Here is a 16,619-nt window from a genome sequence, read left to right as displayed (position 1 = left end):
TGAATTCGAAAGTCACGTGAATGATGCATCGTGTTGGTCGGAAAATGAAGGAGAAGCAGCATCATCTTCAGATGACCAAAGCAATTCTGACGAATAAGGCTGCTGCAGAGTGCCTAGCCTCTAATCGACCATAAGTTCTGATTGACTGTAAACTATTATACCTTTTCTTATAAAAATGTCTCCAAGATACATTAGCATAGCATGATTTGAATGAAAGTGCGAAAACCCATGTAAAATACGAACTTAAAAATGACTATATTTTGAAATCAGATCACTCTCAGGAAAAATCCTTTTAAGGGGTTATGAGACCTAGTTAGATGAATAAAATAAAACATATTTGAGGCCAATCTGTAGATGGCCCAAAAACCGGCCTTATTGACCCTCCTCTTTTTCACAATCAAATTTAAAAGATTCATTACTTTGTTTGAAAATGTAACAATTTTTTCCAAGAAACATCCTAGACAAATAGATTTTATGTGAAAAAGACATTTCGGGTTTCACTCGTGTAAAAACTACGAATTGTTTGCCGACGTAGGGTGGCGGTTATCTTTCTCTCTCTCTTTCTTGCGTAGGTTGTGTTGACTTGCATTTTGAGTGTGTTTGAGATGGGTAATGGTGGGAGGAGGCATGTAGGTATCTGTTTGTATGCGTGGGTTTTCTGTAAACTTCATGTCTTAATGTGTTATCAGATTTTTTGTAAACTAATACGTCCAAGAAAGGCAATTTTCCGTTTGGTTCTATTTCCATGGTGAACTGGATATTAGGATGTAATTGATTGATAAAATCGAAAAGCTTATGTAGTTCATCTCGTCCATGTCGCCAGATGACAAATGTGTCATGAACGTAACGGAACCAGAATTCTGGTTTAATTTTGGCTTGGTTGAAGATTTTAATTTCTAGATGTTCCATAAAGTCATTGGCTATTGCGGGTGAGATTGGGGAGCCCATTGCTGCCCCTGAGGTTTGTTCGTAGAATTAGTTATTGAACGAGAAGTAAGTATTATTGAGACAGTGTTCTATCAAAGGTATGAGCTCGAAAGGGAAGTCTATGAATGATTTAATAATATCAGTTGTATCCGGGATTGGCACTTTCGCTAAAAGAGATACTATGTCGAAACTCACTATGACATCTTGGGGTTGAATGTGAATCTGTTATATCTTTTTAATAAAGTGAAATGAGTTTTGGACGTGAATGATGGATTTTCCTGTAAAAGGATTTAGTTTTGCAGCGAGGAAACGTGCTAGGTTGTAAGTTGGTGAGTTTATTGCGCTGACGATCGGTCTGAGTGGAATATTCTTTTTGTGGATTTTTGGGAGCCCGTAAATTCTTGATGAGGTGGGATTAGTAGGTATTAAGTTAGGTGCTCTTTGGCTGTCAAGTTTACAGTCTTTGAGAAGGGTCTTTATATTACTGAGTATTGTTTTTGTGGGGTCCTTTTTAAGTTTTTTGTATGTATCGTCAGTTAGAAGGTCCATGATTTTGTTGTTATAGTCTTCTTTATTCCTTATTACTGTTGTATTGCCTTTGTCTGCGGGTAATATTATAATATCTTTATTTTGATTGAGTTCTTTGATTGCGGTTTTTTCCTGTTTTGTTAAGTTTGAGGAGGAAACTTGAGCTAGTCGTAAAATGTTGGCCGTCTTACGTCGTATGTCATTCGCTTTTTCGGGTGTAAGGGTATATATTGTGGATTCTAAATTGCTGATTATTTCTTCTTTTGGGATTTTCGATGGAGCTATAGCAAAATTAAGTCCTTTAGATAACGCTGAAATCATTTCATTGTTGAGAGGGTGGTCAGAGATGTTTTTTACTGTATTTGTTAGTTTAGTTTGCTTTACTGGAATTAATTTGTCAAATGCTGTATTATTTCTTTTAAGAGAGGCAAACTTGTATTATGCAGAATCGATTTGAATTTAGATGTTCCCAAATTATTTTTCAGTTGTAAGTATTTTGGGACGCTTTTGTTACCCCCGCACCGTTTCAAAAAGGCTAAGGATGTTAGTAGCTTACCTTGAGAAGTCCTGAGCTTACTAAAGGTATTATATCCATTGTCCCTATTGATGTTATCAGTGTGTTTTAAGATTTCGATTGCTTCTCTATGTTTTCTTTCAAATTTGTTGTGTGTTTTTGATATGCCTGTTGTTTCATATAAATAAACTGTTATGTCCTTTTTCGATATGATGTTCAGCTAGTGCTGATTGCGTGAAATGTTTTAGCATGACTTTACTCTCATGTTCCTTAATACGTTGGCTCACCGCCCTCTCGGTTTCTCATATATAGACTTTGCCACAAGAACAAGGGATTATATGTACTCCTGAATCACTAAGGGGTGCCTTTTTATCTTTAGGGTTATTAAGCAGTTATCCTATTTTCTCAGGTGGTTTAAATATGGTTTGGATGTTGTGTTTATTGAGAATTCTTCCTATTTTTTCTGTTAAACCTTGGATGTACACCGCAGTAAATTTCCAGAAAAGCAAACTCAACTAACAAATACAGTAAAAAACATCTCTGACCAACCTCTCAAACAATGAAATGATTTCAGCCTTATCCAAAGGACATAATTTTGCTGAAGCTCCATCGAAAACCCCAAAAGAAGAAACAATCAGCAATTTAGAATCCACAATATACACCCTTAAACCCGAAAAAGCGAATGACATACAATTGATATTATTAAACCTTTCACAAACTTCCCTTTCGAGCTCGTACCTTTGATAGAACACTGTCTCAAAAATACTTACTTCTCGCTCAATAACCAATACTACGAACAAACCTCAGGGGCAGCAATAGGCTCCCCAATCTCACCTGTAATAGCCAATGTCTTTATGGAACATCTAGAAATTAAAATCTTCAACCAAGCCAAACTTAAACCAGAATTCTGGTTCTATTACGTTCATGACACATTTGTCATCTAGCGACATGGACGAGATGAACTACGTAAGTTTTTTGATTTTATCAATCAATTACAACCTAATATCCAGTTCACCATGGAAATAAAGAAAAATGGACAATTGTCTTCCTTGGAGTTATTAGTTTACAAAAAATCTGATAAAACATTAGGAAATGAAGTTTACAGAAAACCCACGCATACAAACAGATACCTACATGCCTCCTCCCACCATCACCAATCTCAAAAAGAATCAGTCATCAACTCCCTTCTATATAGAGCTGTCTCCATTACAGATAAAGATAACTTACAATAGGAATTACAAAACGTTAAACAAATCGTAATACAGAACGATTACACAAACAAACAAGCTAATAAAGCAATAACAAACAAACTAAAAAAGCAAGTCAACACAACCTACGAAAGAAAGAGAGAGAAAAATAACCACCTCGCTACACTACATCCAAGGTGTTACAGAACAAATAGGAGGAATTTCCAACAAATACAACATCTAAACCATATTTAAACCACCTGAGAAAATAGGATAACTACTAAATAATCCTAAAGTTAAAAAGGCACTCCTCTGTAATCCAGGAGTATATAAAATCCCTTGTTCTTGTGGCAAAGTCTATATTGGAGAAACCGGGAGAGCGGTGAACCAACGTATTAAGGAACATGAAAGTGAAGTCAGGCTAAAACATTTCACGCAATCAGCACTAGCTGAACATCATATCGAAACAGGACATAACATTTTATTTGATGAAACAACAGTCATTGCAAAAACACCCAAGAAATTTCCAAGAAAACATAGAGAAGCAATGATATCTTAAAACAGCCTAATAACATCAATAGGGACAAGGGATATAATACCAATCCGATTTGGCTTTCCGTTCTCCTGGATTAAAGAAAAAAAGACTTGATTTACCAATCAAGTTCGACCAATCCCCACGGTTGGGCATTCTGGCCAATCACAGGCATCGTAGAGAGTGTACCTAAGAACAACATGACCTGATGTCCTAGACAAATTTACATAATTTCTGCAGTAAAAGTATAAAAAGTATATAATAATAAATAATACATAATTTAAAGTGATACATAATTTGGGGAAAAACTGGATTGTATCTAAACTCCCAAAAAAGCGGAAAATTCAAATAAATTTCAATCCATTTTTAAACGTAAACCAATTTAATGTATCTTAATTTTCTTTTTATTTAGATGAATTACTACGATGTCAGAAATTTCATTGAGATTGGTGTGAAAAAATGCATTTCTTGAGGAGAGAATAATATTTTTGATTTTGCGAATACACAAAATGTCATAGTTTACAGGCAACAAGCTTCCGTAGGTCGAAGGAAGTCACTTTTGAGTCAGTTCATTAGCGTTGGTTTCTTGATACGGCGTAAAATGGATTTCCACAAGATTCTACAATCATATGAAAGTTTTTAGTGCTAGGTATGACGAAAAAAAGTTTTCGATAGGTTTTGAAATATTTGTAAGCTATCTGTGAAGTCCGGAAGTCAGTAGAAAATGAAAATTTTTAAAATAGGCTTGTGACTCAGTTAATTTTCAAAGATCTTCAAATTGTTGTAGGAGCGCTGTCAAATATTTGGATGTATCAATCATTTGAAAAAATGTAAGGTATATATGTGAAATGAACCAACGAATCTCACATATGTGCTATCATTCTACAAATGGTTACATGACCATGGAAAACATATGACCAACTTTCATTAATTATTCAATTTTGTACTATTTTCTTCTACGAAATTTACGCCATCCAATTTTGTAACTTTCATGAAAAAAATAAGGCGTTATTCTGGAGTTAAAATAAATTGACATTTGAAGCAAATAAATGCCTATTCTGCACGGAAAAAAGTACACTGTGAGATGTATAATTTCGCATTAATTACGCACAGTAAAGATTAGGTTTAAAGCTAGGTTTAATTCACCACAGCGAATAATCAAAAAGCTAAAATTAAATATATTTAAAAGTTTTATATTCCTCTAACTTTAGAGAATTTAATGCCATTTTTACTATCCAATAATTTGTTGCTGTTAATGTGATTAAAGTGAATTGAATTTCATGTGTAACAATCTCTTTTAGAATGATTAATTTTCTAAATACTTTTTTAAATAAATAGTTCTATTTTCTACTAAAAATATCATTTTCAGAAATAAATACTTCAATAAAATAGTTTAATTTTCGACTAAAGATTAATTTTTAACTAACACGATGCATCTGCAAGCAAAAAAATAATTTGTTAACCAAGTAGGTCAAATTTTAACCAAAAACACAAACTTTCAACCTGCAAGACGAATTTTCTGCAAAGCAGTTGAATTTTCAACCCTGAAATATTAATTTTTCACCAAAAAGACAAACCTTTATCAAAATAATTTAATTTTGAACCAGAAAGAAGAATTTTAAATACCAATAATGAATTTTAAACCAAATATTTTAGCAATATGGTTCAAATTTTAACCCAGAAATTAAATTTTCTTACCAAAAAGACGAATTTTCAACATGTAAACATTTTTCGGTAGAGAAAGAAAAAAATGACATCCAAATTGATGAACTTTAACAAAAGAGTTAATCTCGACTCGAACAGTTGCAGTCTTAACCAATAAGGAAGATTTTTGATAAAAAAATGAGCTTTCTGCTAATAAAGATTAAGTTCTAACTAAAACAGATCAATTTTCAACAAAAAATGGAAAACTAACATTTTCAGTTGAAATTTTATTGTTAAAGACCAATTTTTAGCCTAAAATGGTATAATTAGATTTTTAATTAAACCAAAATAATTTTCAAAAAAAGTAATTTTCGACGAATAATGTAATAGTGGATATTTCAAACACAAAAGATGACTTATTCATAAAATTGTTGATTTTGCAACCTAATAATAAAATTCTTAATTAAAACTGTAATCGTGAGGACAAAACAACTGACGAAAATTAATATAAATATAAGGCAAATAAATTTCTAACAAAAATATTAGATCAGGGTAACCCTATTCTTAATTTTCAAAATTCCCTAATTTTTCTCTGAATAACATTTCATTTGTCCTGATTATTTATTTGAATGCTAGAATCTCAATCAAGTAACATTTTCAAAATACAATCTTTTATATACGGAATAAAACAATTCAATATTCAAATATGAATTTTCTAATTTATTAACCTAGACAGTTATTTAAAATGCCTCTTATATAAATTGGCTGAGTTTAGCTAGATTTTAGTCAAAATCTCTGACTTTCCCGGGCCAGTAGAATAATCTGATTTTTCCCAAAAATTCAATTTTAAGTAAGACTTCGTTCTGGTTCAGAACAAACAACTGAAACTTGCTTGAACCAATTTGTTTCTGAAAGTTAATCAAAAATACTATTTTAGCAGATCAAAAGCAAAATATAAAGGATATTCATGGAGTCAATCTCAGAAGTTTGGTTTTTCAAATCTAACTTTTAAAATTTTTGAACAAGGATAAAAACAAAAAATTGCCTTTGGTTAAGATTCGAGATGAATTTTAAAAACTGAATTTGGTAAATTTTGAAAATAATTATGCTTCCTTTTAAAAATAATATGTTTCATATAACCGTATCCACACTTTTTGCTGCTGGCAATTCTGTTTTCTTATTATTACCTTAAGCCTCAACCAAAACAGACTAATTATAAACCAAACAGAGGGATTATTCTAAAAGTAGTTGAATTTTTAACTCACAAAGATTTTTCAGTCAATTAAAAAAAAATCTCAGCCAAAATGCTTAATTTTTAATCCACCAAGACGAGTTTCCTGGAAACTAGTTTATAGTCCGAGATCCCGCAGCAATATTCGGCATGTACTAGGCAGTCTGATAAGTACCTGGAAATTCTAAGAGATGGCATTAGTATTCACTAATGTGAACCATTTTCGTCGAGCTTGATCCTTCAAATGACGCCTGTCAAAACTTCAGCCATTTATGTTTACGCAGTTACAAGCTACAGCACTGAGAAGCGACTAACCTCCGAGTTTTTTTTAATATGGAAAAATCTGAGATTCGAGTTTTGATCAAACACTACTATCTTCGCAAGAAAACGATATCCGCGATCAAGGCCAAGCTGGATAAGTATTACCCGGACTCTGCACCGTCGATTGGAACGATTCATAAGTGGTTTACCGAGTTTCGTTGTGGCCGTGCGAGCACAGTTGATATGATGTTGAATGATCCCAAAGTGAAATTGAGAGAGGTAGCTAATGCTGTAGGCATATCATTGGAATGTGTGGGCAATATCGTGCATTCAGTTTTGGGCATGAAGAAGCTCTGCGCGCGATGGGTGCCGCGTTTGCTCACAGTGGACCAAAAACGAATTCGTGTGGCAACTTCCCAGCAGAATTTGGCATTATTTTCGCGTAAGCCGACCGAGTTTTTGCGCCGATTCATAACCATGGATGACACCTGGATCGAAATCGCCGAAAAACGACCGCATTTGAAGAAGAAAAAACCGCTTTATCATCACGACAATGCGCCTGTTCATTCATGCTTAGTTGCACAAGCAAAATTGCATGAAATCGGCTTCGAATTGGTTCCTCAGCCACCGTATTCATAAGACCTGGCCCCCAGCGACTATTACTTGTCCCCTAACCTGAAGAGATGGCTCACCGGTAAGCGTTTTTACTCAAATGAGGAGCTCATAGCTGAAACTGAGGCGTATTTTGGAGACCTTCCGATCGAGTACTTTTCGGACGGTATCAAAAAGTTAGAAGATCGTTGGACTCGCTGTATCGACCTAAAAGAAGAGTATGTTGAAAAATAAAACCGACTTTGGCCAAAAAAACGTCTCCGTGTTTCCTTTTTCAGGGACTTATCAGACTGCCTAGTATAATGTTAAAGCAAAAATCAAATTTTTAAAACTGTATTGTCATTAATTGGCCACTGCTGTAAGCGGTTGCCATAGTCATTTTAGTGGAAGATTCGAAAAACAATGCCAAAACATCAATCGTTGATGGCATTTTTTTGTTTCAAACATATTGTTAAAGAATTATTTTTTCTTAGTAAAGAACTCGGTCACTGGTTCAATGTGGCAATAGGTTGCCATAGTGTAACCCGTGCTGAATCTCATTTGCCAGTTCAAAGTGGTGACCACCTTTTGAACTTTTCGCAACTATCGAGTTAATGGCCCAATTTTGCATAGAAATGAAGAGCATAAAATTTCAATCATTATGAAATGCAGTTGCCAAGGCTCCTATGGTGCAAACAGGTTGTTGCTCGCTTTAAAACATGTCGTGCGGCGCAGCAAGACGACGACATGGATCGATGCCATGAGCCATTGAATAGAGAACTGAATGAATTTTGAGACCTTTATTACAATTATTGAATTTTCAAGTTACTGAATTGTATTCAATTAATCAATTAAATTGAATTGAATTCCTAATATCATAAATTGAATTATTACATATTAAATTAAACTTATTTAATTAAGTGATCTAATTAAAGTCCAATTATTACTTAGTTTTAATTATTAAATTTCAACATATAGGGAATTTAGGGCTAATTTAATGCCCTATTGTCAAATTTGATACTCGCTATTTTCTTTCATAACCTGTGGTCCTGATAGCCTAACGTTAAGCTAGCAGGAGCACAGATCGAAAAAATGACTTAGGCAATATTTCTTTTTACAATAATTTATACCTCATTTAGGGCACATTTAATGCCCTATTGCCAAACTTGAATCTCCGCATTTTTTTAAGCCTGTGTTCCTGCTAGCTTCACTTTAAGCTAGCAGGACCAAACATAGAAAAAATTACTTAAACAATTTTTCTTTGCACAATAATTAAGCGCTCTTTTAGGGCTTATTTAATCCCATATTGCCAAATTTGATGATCCGCATTTAAAAACAGGACCGCATGTTTAAAAAAAATGCGGGGCATTAAACCTGTCACTAGGGCATTACGTTAGCTCAAAATAAGCCCTAAATTACCTATCGATTGAAATTTAATAATTAAAACTCAATAATAATTGGACTTTGGATAAAGTTTTGAATAGCTGAGTTCTCCGATTCTCTTCAAACTTCGTATACTTATGAATTTTGACGCGCTTATTATGAATGTGATATTTAAAATTGGCGACAAGGCGATTTTCATGGTAAAACCAAGGAAACCCCTAAAAATCATGGTGTTTTGCGTTTATTTAAGCCATTATGCAAAATTTTGCAAAATCTGTAAATAAAAGTTATAGATCTCATAAAAATACATATTTTTTGTAACGTGCATTTTTTTGTAAGAATGATCATTTTCGTGAAAATTAGTGATAATCGATTTTCATTTTTTAAAAAACCTAAAAATCATGGCTTTTTGCGTGCATCTAAACCAACACGCACAATATCGCTGAATATTTTTTGAAAAAAGTTTCATAACTCATCAAGCTACACATATTTTGTTTTCAACATTTTTATCTGCGAGTGATAGTTTTCGCGAAAATGAGTAATGTAAAATATTTCTGATGAAAGTTGTAGATCTCATTAAGATTCACATTTTTTGTTTTGAACATTTTTTTCTACGAATGACATTTTTTGAGAAAATTAGAGATGCATCGGATGAAATTTAACAACATTCAATGCAATAAGCGGCAGGTCTTTCTGTACCGTCTGTATACGTACGGGCGTGTTTTGCTTGCGTACATACATTATTTTCGAGTTTTCTTTCTCCTGATTCCTAATCAAGATGGATGAAACATAATATTTTCAGTCTAAGTATGATTCTCCAAAAAAGAGAAAAAACACTTCAGGGGTGGCGACAAGACGAACTCATTTCAACTGAACGATTTTGCTCAAAACCTAAGAAGATGACTCTTTTAGAATTTGAAATGACTTGCGGCCAGTTCTTGTGTCCTAAAGCAGGCCAGTACCGTCATACTAATACCGTTGCGGAAAATGCGTTGCTTGAGAGGTGCCACGTTTCCGCAGCGGCCTATATGCTCATTTCATACTGTTTCGCTGTAGGGTTCAATTTTGAACAAACGATCCGGGAAAGCAGCATCGTAAACGGTCAGTCGATTTCGCGGGAAACTCTTGCAGAACGCTTCTGTTCTTGTAGAGAGATCTGGACGGTTGCTCTTGACAGTAAATTCGGAGAGGAAGGTCGCATTGATGGTGTCGGTGAATTAGCTGAAATAGATGTGTGCAAGATCGGCCGTAGAAAGTACGAGCGAGGGCGTGTAGTGAAAAGATCATGGATCCTCGGAATGATCCACAGAGGAGATTCCTACACCTATCGTTTGGAAATCTGTCCCGAAAGACAGGAAGAGGATGTTCCTTTTTTTAGAATGCAGTGGGAACATTTTGTGGTGGTTGTCCAAATTTGGTCGTTGGATTCTTGATTTCATTTTCAGGAATTATTATCATCAGTTTGATTATTGGACGTTAAAAAAGGGGTTTTAAGTTGGATATTAATCTCATTCAAATACCCTACCTTTAAATTTAGCTGAATTGTATTGGAGGTCATTTTATGTCATGTTTTTTTATGGCTGGTTTGCCTTTTAAACTTTCCCTTGATTCTCAGTTTTCAGTGAGAGAGTATTCGTGGCAGTGGTGCTGCTTCTGCTGGTAACATATTTTATTTTTATTTTCATTTATTTTCTACAGATGTTTTTTAGTGTGATTTGAAAATGGTAGGAATTTTTTTATTTTTTTAAGGGGACAAGACAGGGGGAGGGTGTTCCTTTTTTCATATTGCAGAGGGAATATTTTGTGGTAGTTGTCTGAATTTGGTCGTTGGATTCTTGATTGCATTTTCAGGAATTATTATCAACATTATTTCTGTGACCAATCAGAGGGGTGCCTTTCCGCCCCCACGGGATTTAGAAAAGGGGTAGGCGGTTTGAACAACATTATTTTTGTAGCCAGTCACAGGAGTGCCTTCCCGCCCCCATGGACCTGGAAAAGGGGTAGGGGTTTGAACAACATTATTTCCGTTAGCAGTCACAGGGATGATGCCTCTTCCCCCACGGGACCTGGAAAAGGGATCGGGATTTGACCAACATTATTTCTGTGACCAGTCAGAGGGGTGCCTTCTCGACCCCATGGGACTTGGGAAAAGTGTAGGGGGTTTGAATAACATTATTTCTGTGACCAGTCTCAGGGGTGCCTTTTCGCTTTCCACGAGAAGCTGGAAATGAGTAGGCGGAAATCGACCAGCATTATTTCTGTAATTAGTCACAGAGGTGCTTAATTACTTTTGTCACCACTCAGGGCCTGTTGTGACGGTAATGCACAGTAACGAAATAGTTGATCGTTAGATCAACTAAAACATAAGGTACTCCAAATTATCATAAATAAAAAATTTTAATCATGTGAAAAATTTGTATTGGGTTTACGTAGGGTATTGTTTAATTCTTATTCTCTTTAGAAAATGCTCGTTTTATATAATAGTATATTGAAGAGGTTTATATCTAGTGCGGGGTAATCATAAATTCGCCCGCAATACCTAAGACCAGTATATGAAGACGGACGGGTGGGCGACGCTTGTCTTTTCTGCTCTACAGCTACTTGGGTACCCTTGCCTTTCCAATGCGCATGCAACGACGCGACGCTACAGACGACCCAGAAGTTAGGTATTTTAAAAATTTACCTTGAATTAAAAATGCTGTAATAGTCTTAGCGAAAAACTAAAAACAGCCCTGGGTTCGTCTCACCCATATTTTTAGACGTTAAATGTTTTTTGTTATGAAGTCATTTTTTAAACAATTAAATTGTTACTAAACATTGTGTCTTCATTATCAGTAAAAGTATTATTCATAAATAAATCTCAAGTACACAGGCCTATTCCTCAATAACATAATTCTAGGGCTTTTTTTAATTTGTTTATAAAAGTTAATTAAAAATACTCTCCTAGCACATAAAAAGCAGAATAATGAGTCTTCGACAAAAAATGTTGTACTCTTTGTAAATGAATGTTTGTATCCTCTAAGCGATGATCAGCCAGGCGAGGGTCAGAAATTAAACATATACACCTTTATATCACTGATATTGACATTTATTGATTAAAACACATTTGTTCGTGGACTGTATAAAGAATTTAGGATGGTAAGTGGTGAAAATTATCTATTAGCGCGTGACATGATATTTGAGCGAGAAAGAAGTGTATTCTGCGACGGTTGGTGATATATCTGCCCTTTCCGTCTTCAAAAACGCTTGAAGCTCCCTCCGAAGTACAAGTCTTGGGAGCTTTCACCAATTAGAAGTGAAGGAGTTGGTTGGTGGTGTTGATTGGCAACACCCTCTAGAAGGCGCAGGCAACGCAAGCAGATGTTGCGTTTTTCTGCGAAATTATTTAAACCTGTACAGCTGCAGAGGATTTACCGAGACATAGCAATGGAGCTTAAAGGAAAGTGTCCCGTTTATAAAAATATAAATAATTGAAGGTAGAACCTAAGTGGTAGCAAATGTCGAAAACTAAGATTTCCTGAGCTAATATAAATTAACTGACTATCCTTTACTAACAGAGAGTTAAAAACGGCAGATGTTTCAGCAAGAAATAAACTGTCTAGTCACTGACAAACTGAAGAGAAAAATATTTACAATTGTATAATTTGCTTTGGTACTCAACATCCCGGCCCCCTTGAACCAACAGTGTTCAAATGATACCTGTATACATAATATAAATGTGAATTCGATGCAATATAACACAAGTTATTACAATTAAAAAATTGGCAGTGGACACAACTGTGCGACTGCACGGGTGTATGTTCCGGAATTTGTTCGTAACTTCACTACCCGGATGACGTTGTCTCGACCTGGGTGCACCTCCACGATGCGTTCCAATTTCCAGCTTAAAGGAGGTAGGTTGTCCTCTTTGAGAAGAACCAAAGTGCCAACCTTGATTTCTTCATCTGTTGGGTTGTTTCGCCACTTGCTTCTGGTAGTTAATTGGTGAAGATATTCTCGATACCAGCGTCTCCAAAAGTGTTGGCGCAACATTTGAACATGTTGCCATGCTGATAATCGGCCAGTTGGTGCTTTCCCTAAATTGGCTTGAGGGATCGTGGATAATGAACTGCCTATCAGGAAATGGCTAGGTGTTAACGGGAGAAGGTCATTAGGATCGTTTGAGAGAGGCGATATTGGTCTGGAGTTAAGAATTCCTTCAATTTCCACCACATAGGTCTCTAATTGATCGTAGGTCAACAAAGTGTTGTCTACTGTTTTAATCAAGTGCTGCTTAAATGAATTTACTGACGCTTCCCACAATCCTCCGAATTGAGGGGCGCGAGGAGGAATAAAATGCCAATTAATTCCTTCATTTGTCATTTGTTGTATCGTTAACTGATCGTTACATGCAGAGAGAAAGAATTTATGCAATTCCTTGATTTCTTTATTACCCACCACGAAATTCGTAGCATTGTCTGAGTATATATTATTCGGTTTGCCTCTACGCGCACAAAATCGCTTAAGCGCTCCGAGAAAGGCTTCGGTTGTCAGACAGATACATATGCCTTGATTCGTTTTAAATTTCTATGTCGTTTTTCTTTAACGAAAAAAGGACCGCAATAATCAATACCGGTGTTTAAAAATGGACGACTTTGACATATTCGGGTCTCGGGAGATTGCCCATTAGAGGAATTGATCCGCGTGGTTTGGCCCTAAAACATGATACACACCGACGAATGACCATTCTCACACTATTTCTGCCGCCAATGGGCCAAATCTCCTCTCGGATTGCATACAGTGTTGCCTGATCACCTGCATGCATTTTCCGTACATGTTCTTTTCTGATTATTAATTTAGTTACATGATGATTTTCGGGTAGAACAATGGGATATTTTTGATCTTCTTGGATGTTTGCTCGTTCTAATCGACCTCCTTCTCTGATTATGCCATCGTCAAGGAATGGGTTTAAGCACAACAAACTACTTTTGGGATCAAGGGGTTTGTTTTCGGACAAATGTTTAAATTCCATTGCGAAAGCTGAGCGTTGTAATAGTTGTAGTATTTTCTTCTTGGAGGAATTAATTTCGGCTACTGATAAGGAAATAGTATCATCAAGTTTATTCTTGTTCCTACAGTTATTTATAAATCTCATACAAAAAGCCATTACTCGAATCAATGTATCGAAAGATGAGTATTTTTCTAATAGATTGTAACCGGCAGATTGTAACCGGCAGATTGAATTTCGGCGACCCGATTTGCCACGAACGTTTTTAGGATGTGTGAAGGTGTGTTTACCCAATGAAGTGTAATTGTTGAATCTGTCCAAAAACATGTTTTATTAATTTCAATGTTAAGTGTATCTTTTATATCTGTGTGTAATTTAGCCAAGAGCAGTGCTGCACATAATTCAAGTCTCGGAAGACTGACCGAATTAATGGGCGCAACTCTTGATTTTGAACAAATTAAAAAGGAGTATGCTAGACCTTCAGTGTTAACCGATCAGAGATACATACATGCTCCGTAGGCACGCTCACTAGCATCGCTGAAGCCGTGAGTTTGAAAATTTACGTTGTTTTTTATTGTTATGCATCTATCAAATTGAACGTGATTCAAAAGAAGGAGTTGACGGCTATATTCGAGCCACCCTTGAAGAAATTTTGATTCGACGTCTTCGTCCCATGACAGTTTGGTTTTCCACAAATCTTGAATAGCAATTTTGCAACAACGACTACAGGTCCGATTAATCCTAGAGGGTCAAACAGTTTTGCTATTGCAGAAAATATAGAACGCTTTGAGGTACAATTTGAATAGAATTGTGACTTTACTGATATGTGAATGAAATCTGTTTTTGGATTCCAATAAAGACCGAGGGTTTTAATTGTATCCGAGCAGTCTAGAGCCATAAGGCCTTATTCGGAGTCACTGACTAAGTTTTCAACTAGTTTAGGCTCGTTCGAGGCCCATTTTCTGAGACTAAATCCCCCTTTGGCTAGAAGCTGAATTAAGTCATTGCGTAAATTTAAGGCTTCCTCAACGGTATTTGCTCTTGTGAGGAGGTCATCGACATAAAAATCTCTTCGCAAAATGGGTGCTGATATAGAATGAGATTGCTTTTCATCTTCGGCCAAACGAAAAAGTGTTCGAATTGCAAGGTAAGGAGCCGAGGCAGTTCCGAAAGTGACTGTGTTTAATGTGTATGTTCGCATGGGTAAATTTGAGTTATTTCACCAAAAAATCTTATGAAATTTTCTATCTTCATGACGCAATTGAACTTGTCGGTACATCTGTTCGATGTCCGCTGTGACTACAAATGAAAAGGTTCGAAAGCGAGTGAATATTGAAAACAAACTGTCTTGTACTGTTGGGCCAACCATTAATGTGTCATTTAATGAGATTCCTGACGATGAATTGCTAGATGCATCAAACACGACACGGGTTTTAGTTGAAAGACTAGCTTCCTTAATAACCGCGTGATAAGGAAGATAGTAACCTTCCTCTGATGAAGAATCTTCTGCATAAGGAGTCATATGACCTTGTTTTAAATAACTATCGATACAATCTCGGTATTGTTATTTAGATCAGAATCCGTAGATAATAATTTAGTCTCGAGATGGTTAAAACGCTTAATTGCAATATCCCGAGAATTTCCCAATTTGTCCCTTTTATCATTAAAGGGTAGGACGACTATATAACGTCCATTCTCAGCGCGTGTTGTCGTCTCGAGGTAGTGTTTCTCACAAGCCTCTTCTACTCGCGAATATTTAGGTGCTGGTCGCCCGGAATCTAGTTCCCATAAAAGTGGGACCTGAGCCATTTTTGTGAAATTACAATGAATATTATGTAACTTGGCGCGAGTTTGATGGATGCCTCCCGCTACTACCCAACCGAGTTCCGTTTCTTGTAGGACTGAAGCATGCTGTTTAATGGGAATTTTACCGGGAAGTAGAAGATGATAGAAATATTGAGCTCCCAGGATCATGTCGATATTTTGTGGAGTTTGAAAATTGGGGTCGGCTAGCACTATGTCCTGGGGTATATCAAAAGAAGAAAGATCAATGGGCAACGATGGCATTGTGTTACTTATGTTGTTTACAATGAAAAGAGAAAGATCGTGTTTGGTGCTATTATACCGAGATTTAATAGTGGTTGATGTTGTGAATTTAATATTCGTTAATAGATTGTCAACTGCTTCTAGTGGAATGTCAGCAGGAATTTTTCGTAAGCCTATCTTGTCTGCGAATGGCTCGGATATGACATGAGGCTGAGAGCCTGAATCTAGCATTAAGCGACAGGGGTGATACCGTCCTTGTTTATCAATGACATCTACAATCGCTGTAGCTAACACGACTTCTGATGGGATTAATAATTGATAACTACTAACTGGCGGTGTAGATTCGTTAACCACCCGTTCGGTCTGAATAGGATTCTCATTTGATTCTTTGTTTTGGTCAAAGTGTAGCAAGGAGTTATGTTTTTTACCGCATTTAGAGCAACCGCGACTAATGCATTTGTTGGTTTTGTGATTACTTCGTAAACAATTTGTACATAAATATTTTGATTTTACTGTTTCATATCTAGCCTTAGTTGTCATAGATAAAAATTTGGGGCAATTATAAGGGCGATGATCTTCCTTGTCGCAAATTTTACACGTTCCTTTAAAATCGCCTTGCACTGAATCATTTGAAATAGAAGGATAGGCCATTGTGGCTCCTGAAAACGAAGCCTGTGATTGTCGGACGTGCTTGAATGGATTACGCGTGTTTGAGTCGCCCTTTGTTTTTATATTTTTCGAGTTATAATTCATTGCAGTAGCTACCCTAGTTTCTTCAATTTTCGCGC

General features: G+C 35.9%; 2 protein-coding genes across 2 annotated transcripts in view; one reads left to right on the top strand and one right to left on the bottom strand.

Annotated features, from left to right (window-relative positions):
• Positions 1–16,619, top strand: part of LOC117174188 — a 1,286,801-nt gene that overhangs the window by 126,107 nt on the left and 1,144,075 nt on the right. The gene's annotated exons all lie outside the window — the stretch shown is intronic.
• On the bottom strand, positions 15,319–16,482 carry LOC117175592. The gene has a single exon (XM_033365300.1). It carries the CDS (start codon positions 16,480–16,482, stop codon positions 15,319–15,321), a length of 1,164 nt encoding a protein of 387 aa, XP_033221191.1.

The sequence above is a fragment of the Belonocnema kinseyi genome, chromosome 6 (genome assembly GCF_010883055.1).
Source record: "Belonocnema kinseyi isolate 2016_QV_RU_SX_M_011 chromosome 6, B_treatae_v1, whole genome shotgun sequence".
Taxonomy (NCBI): Eukaryota; Metazoa; Arthropoda; class Insecta; order Hymenoptera; family Cynipidae; genus Belonocnema; species Belonocnema kinseyi.
The sequence above is the reverse complement of the archived record's forward strand: the minus strand, read 5'-3'. Positions and strand labels throughout refer to the sequence as shown.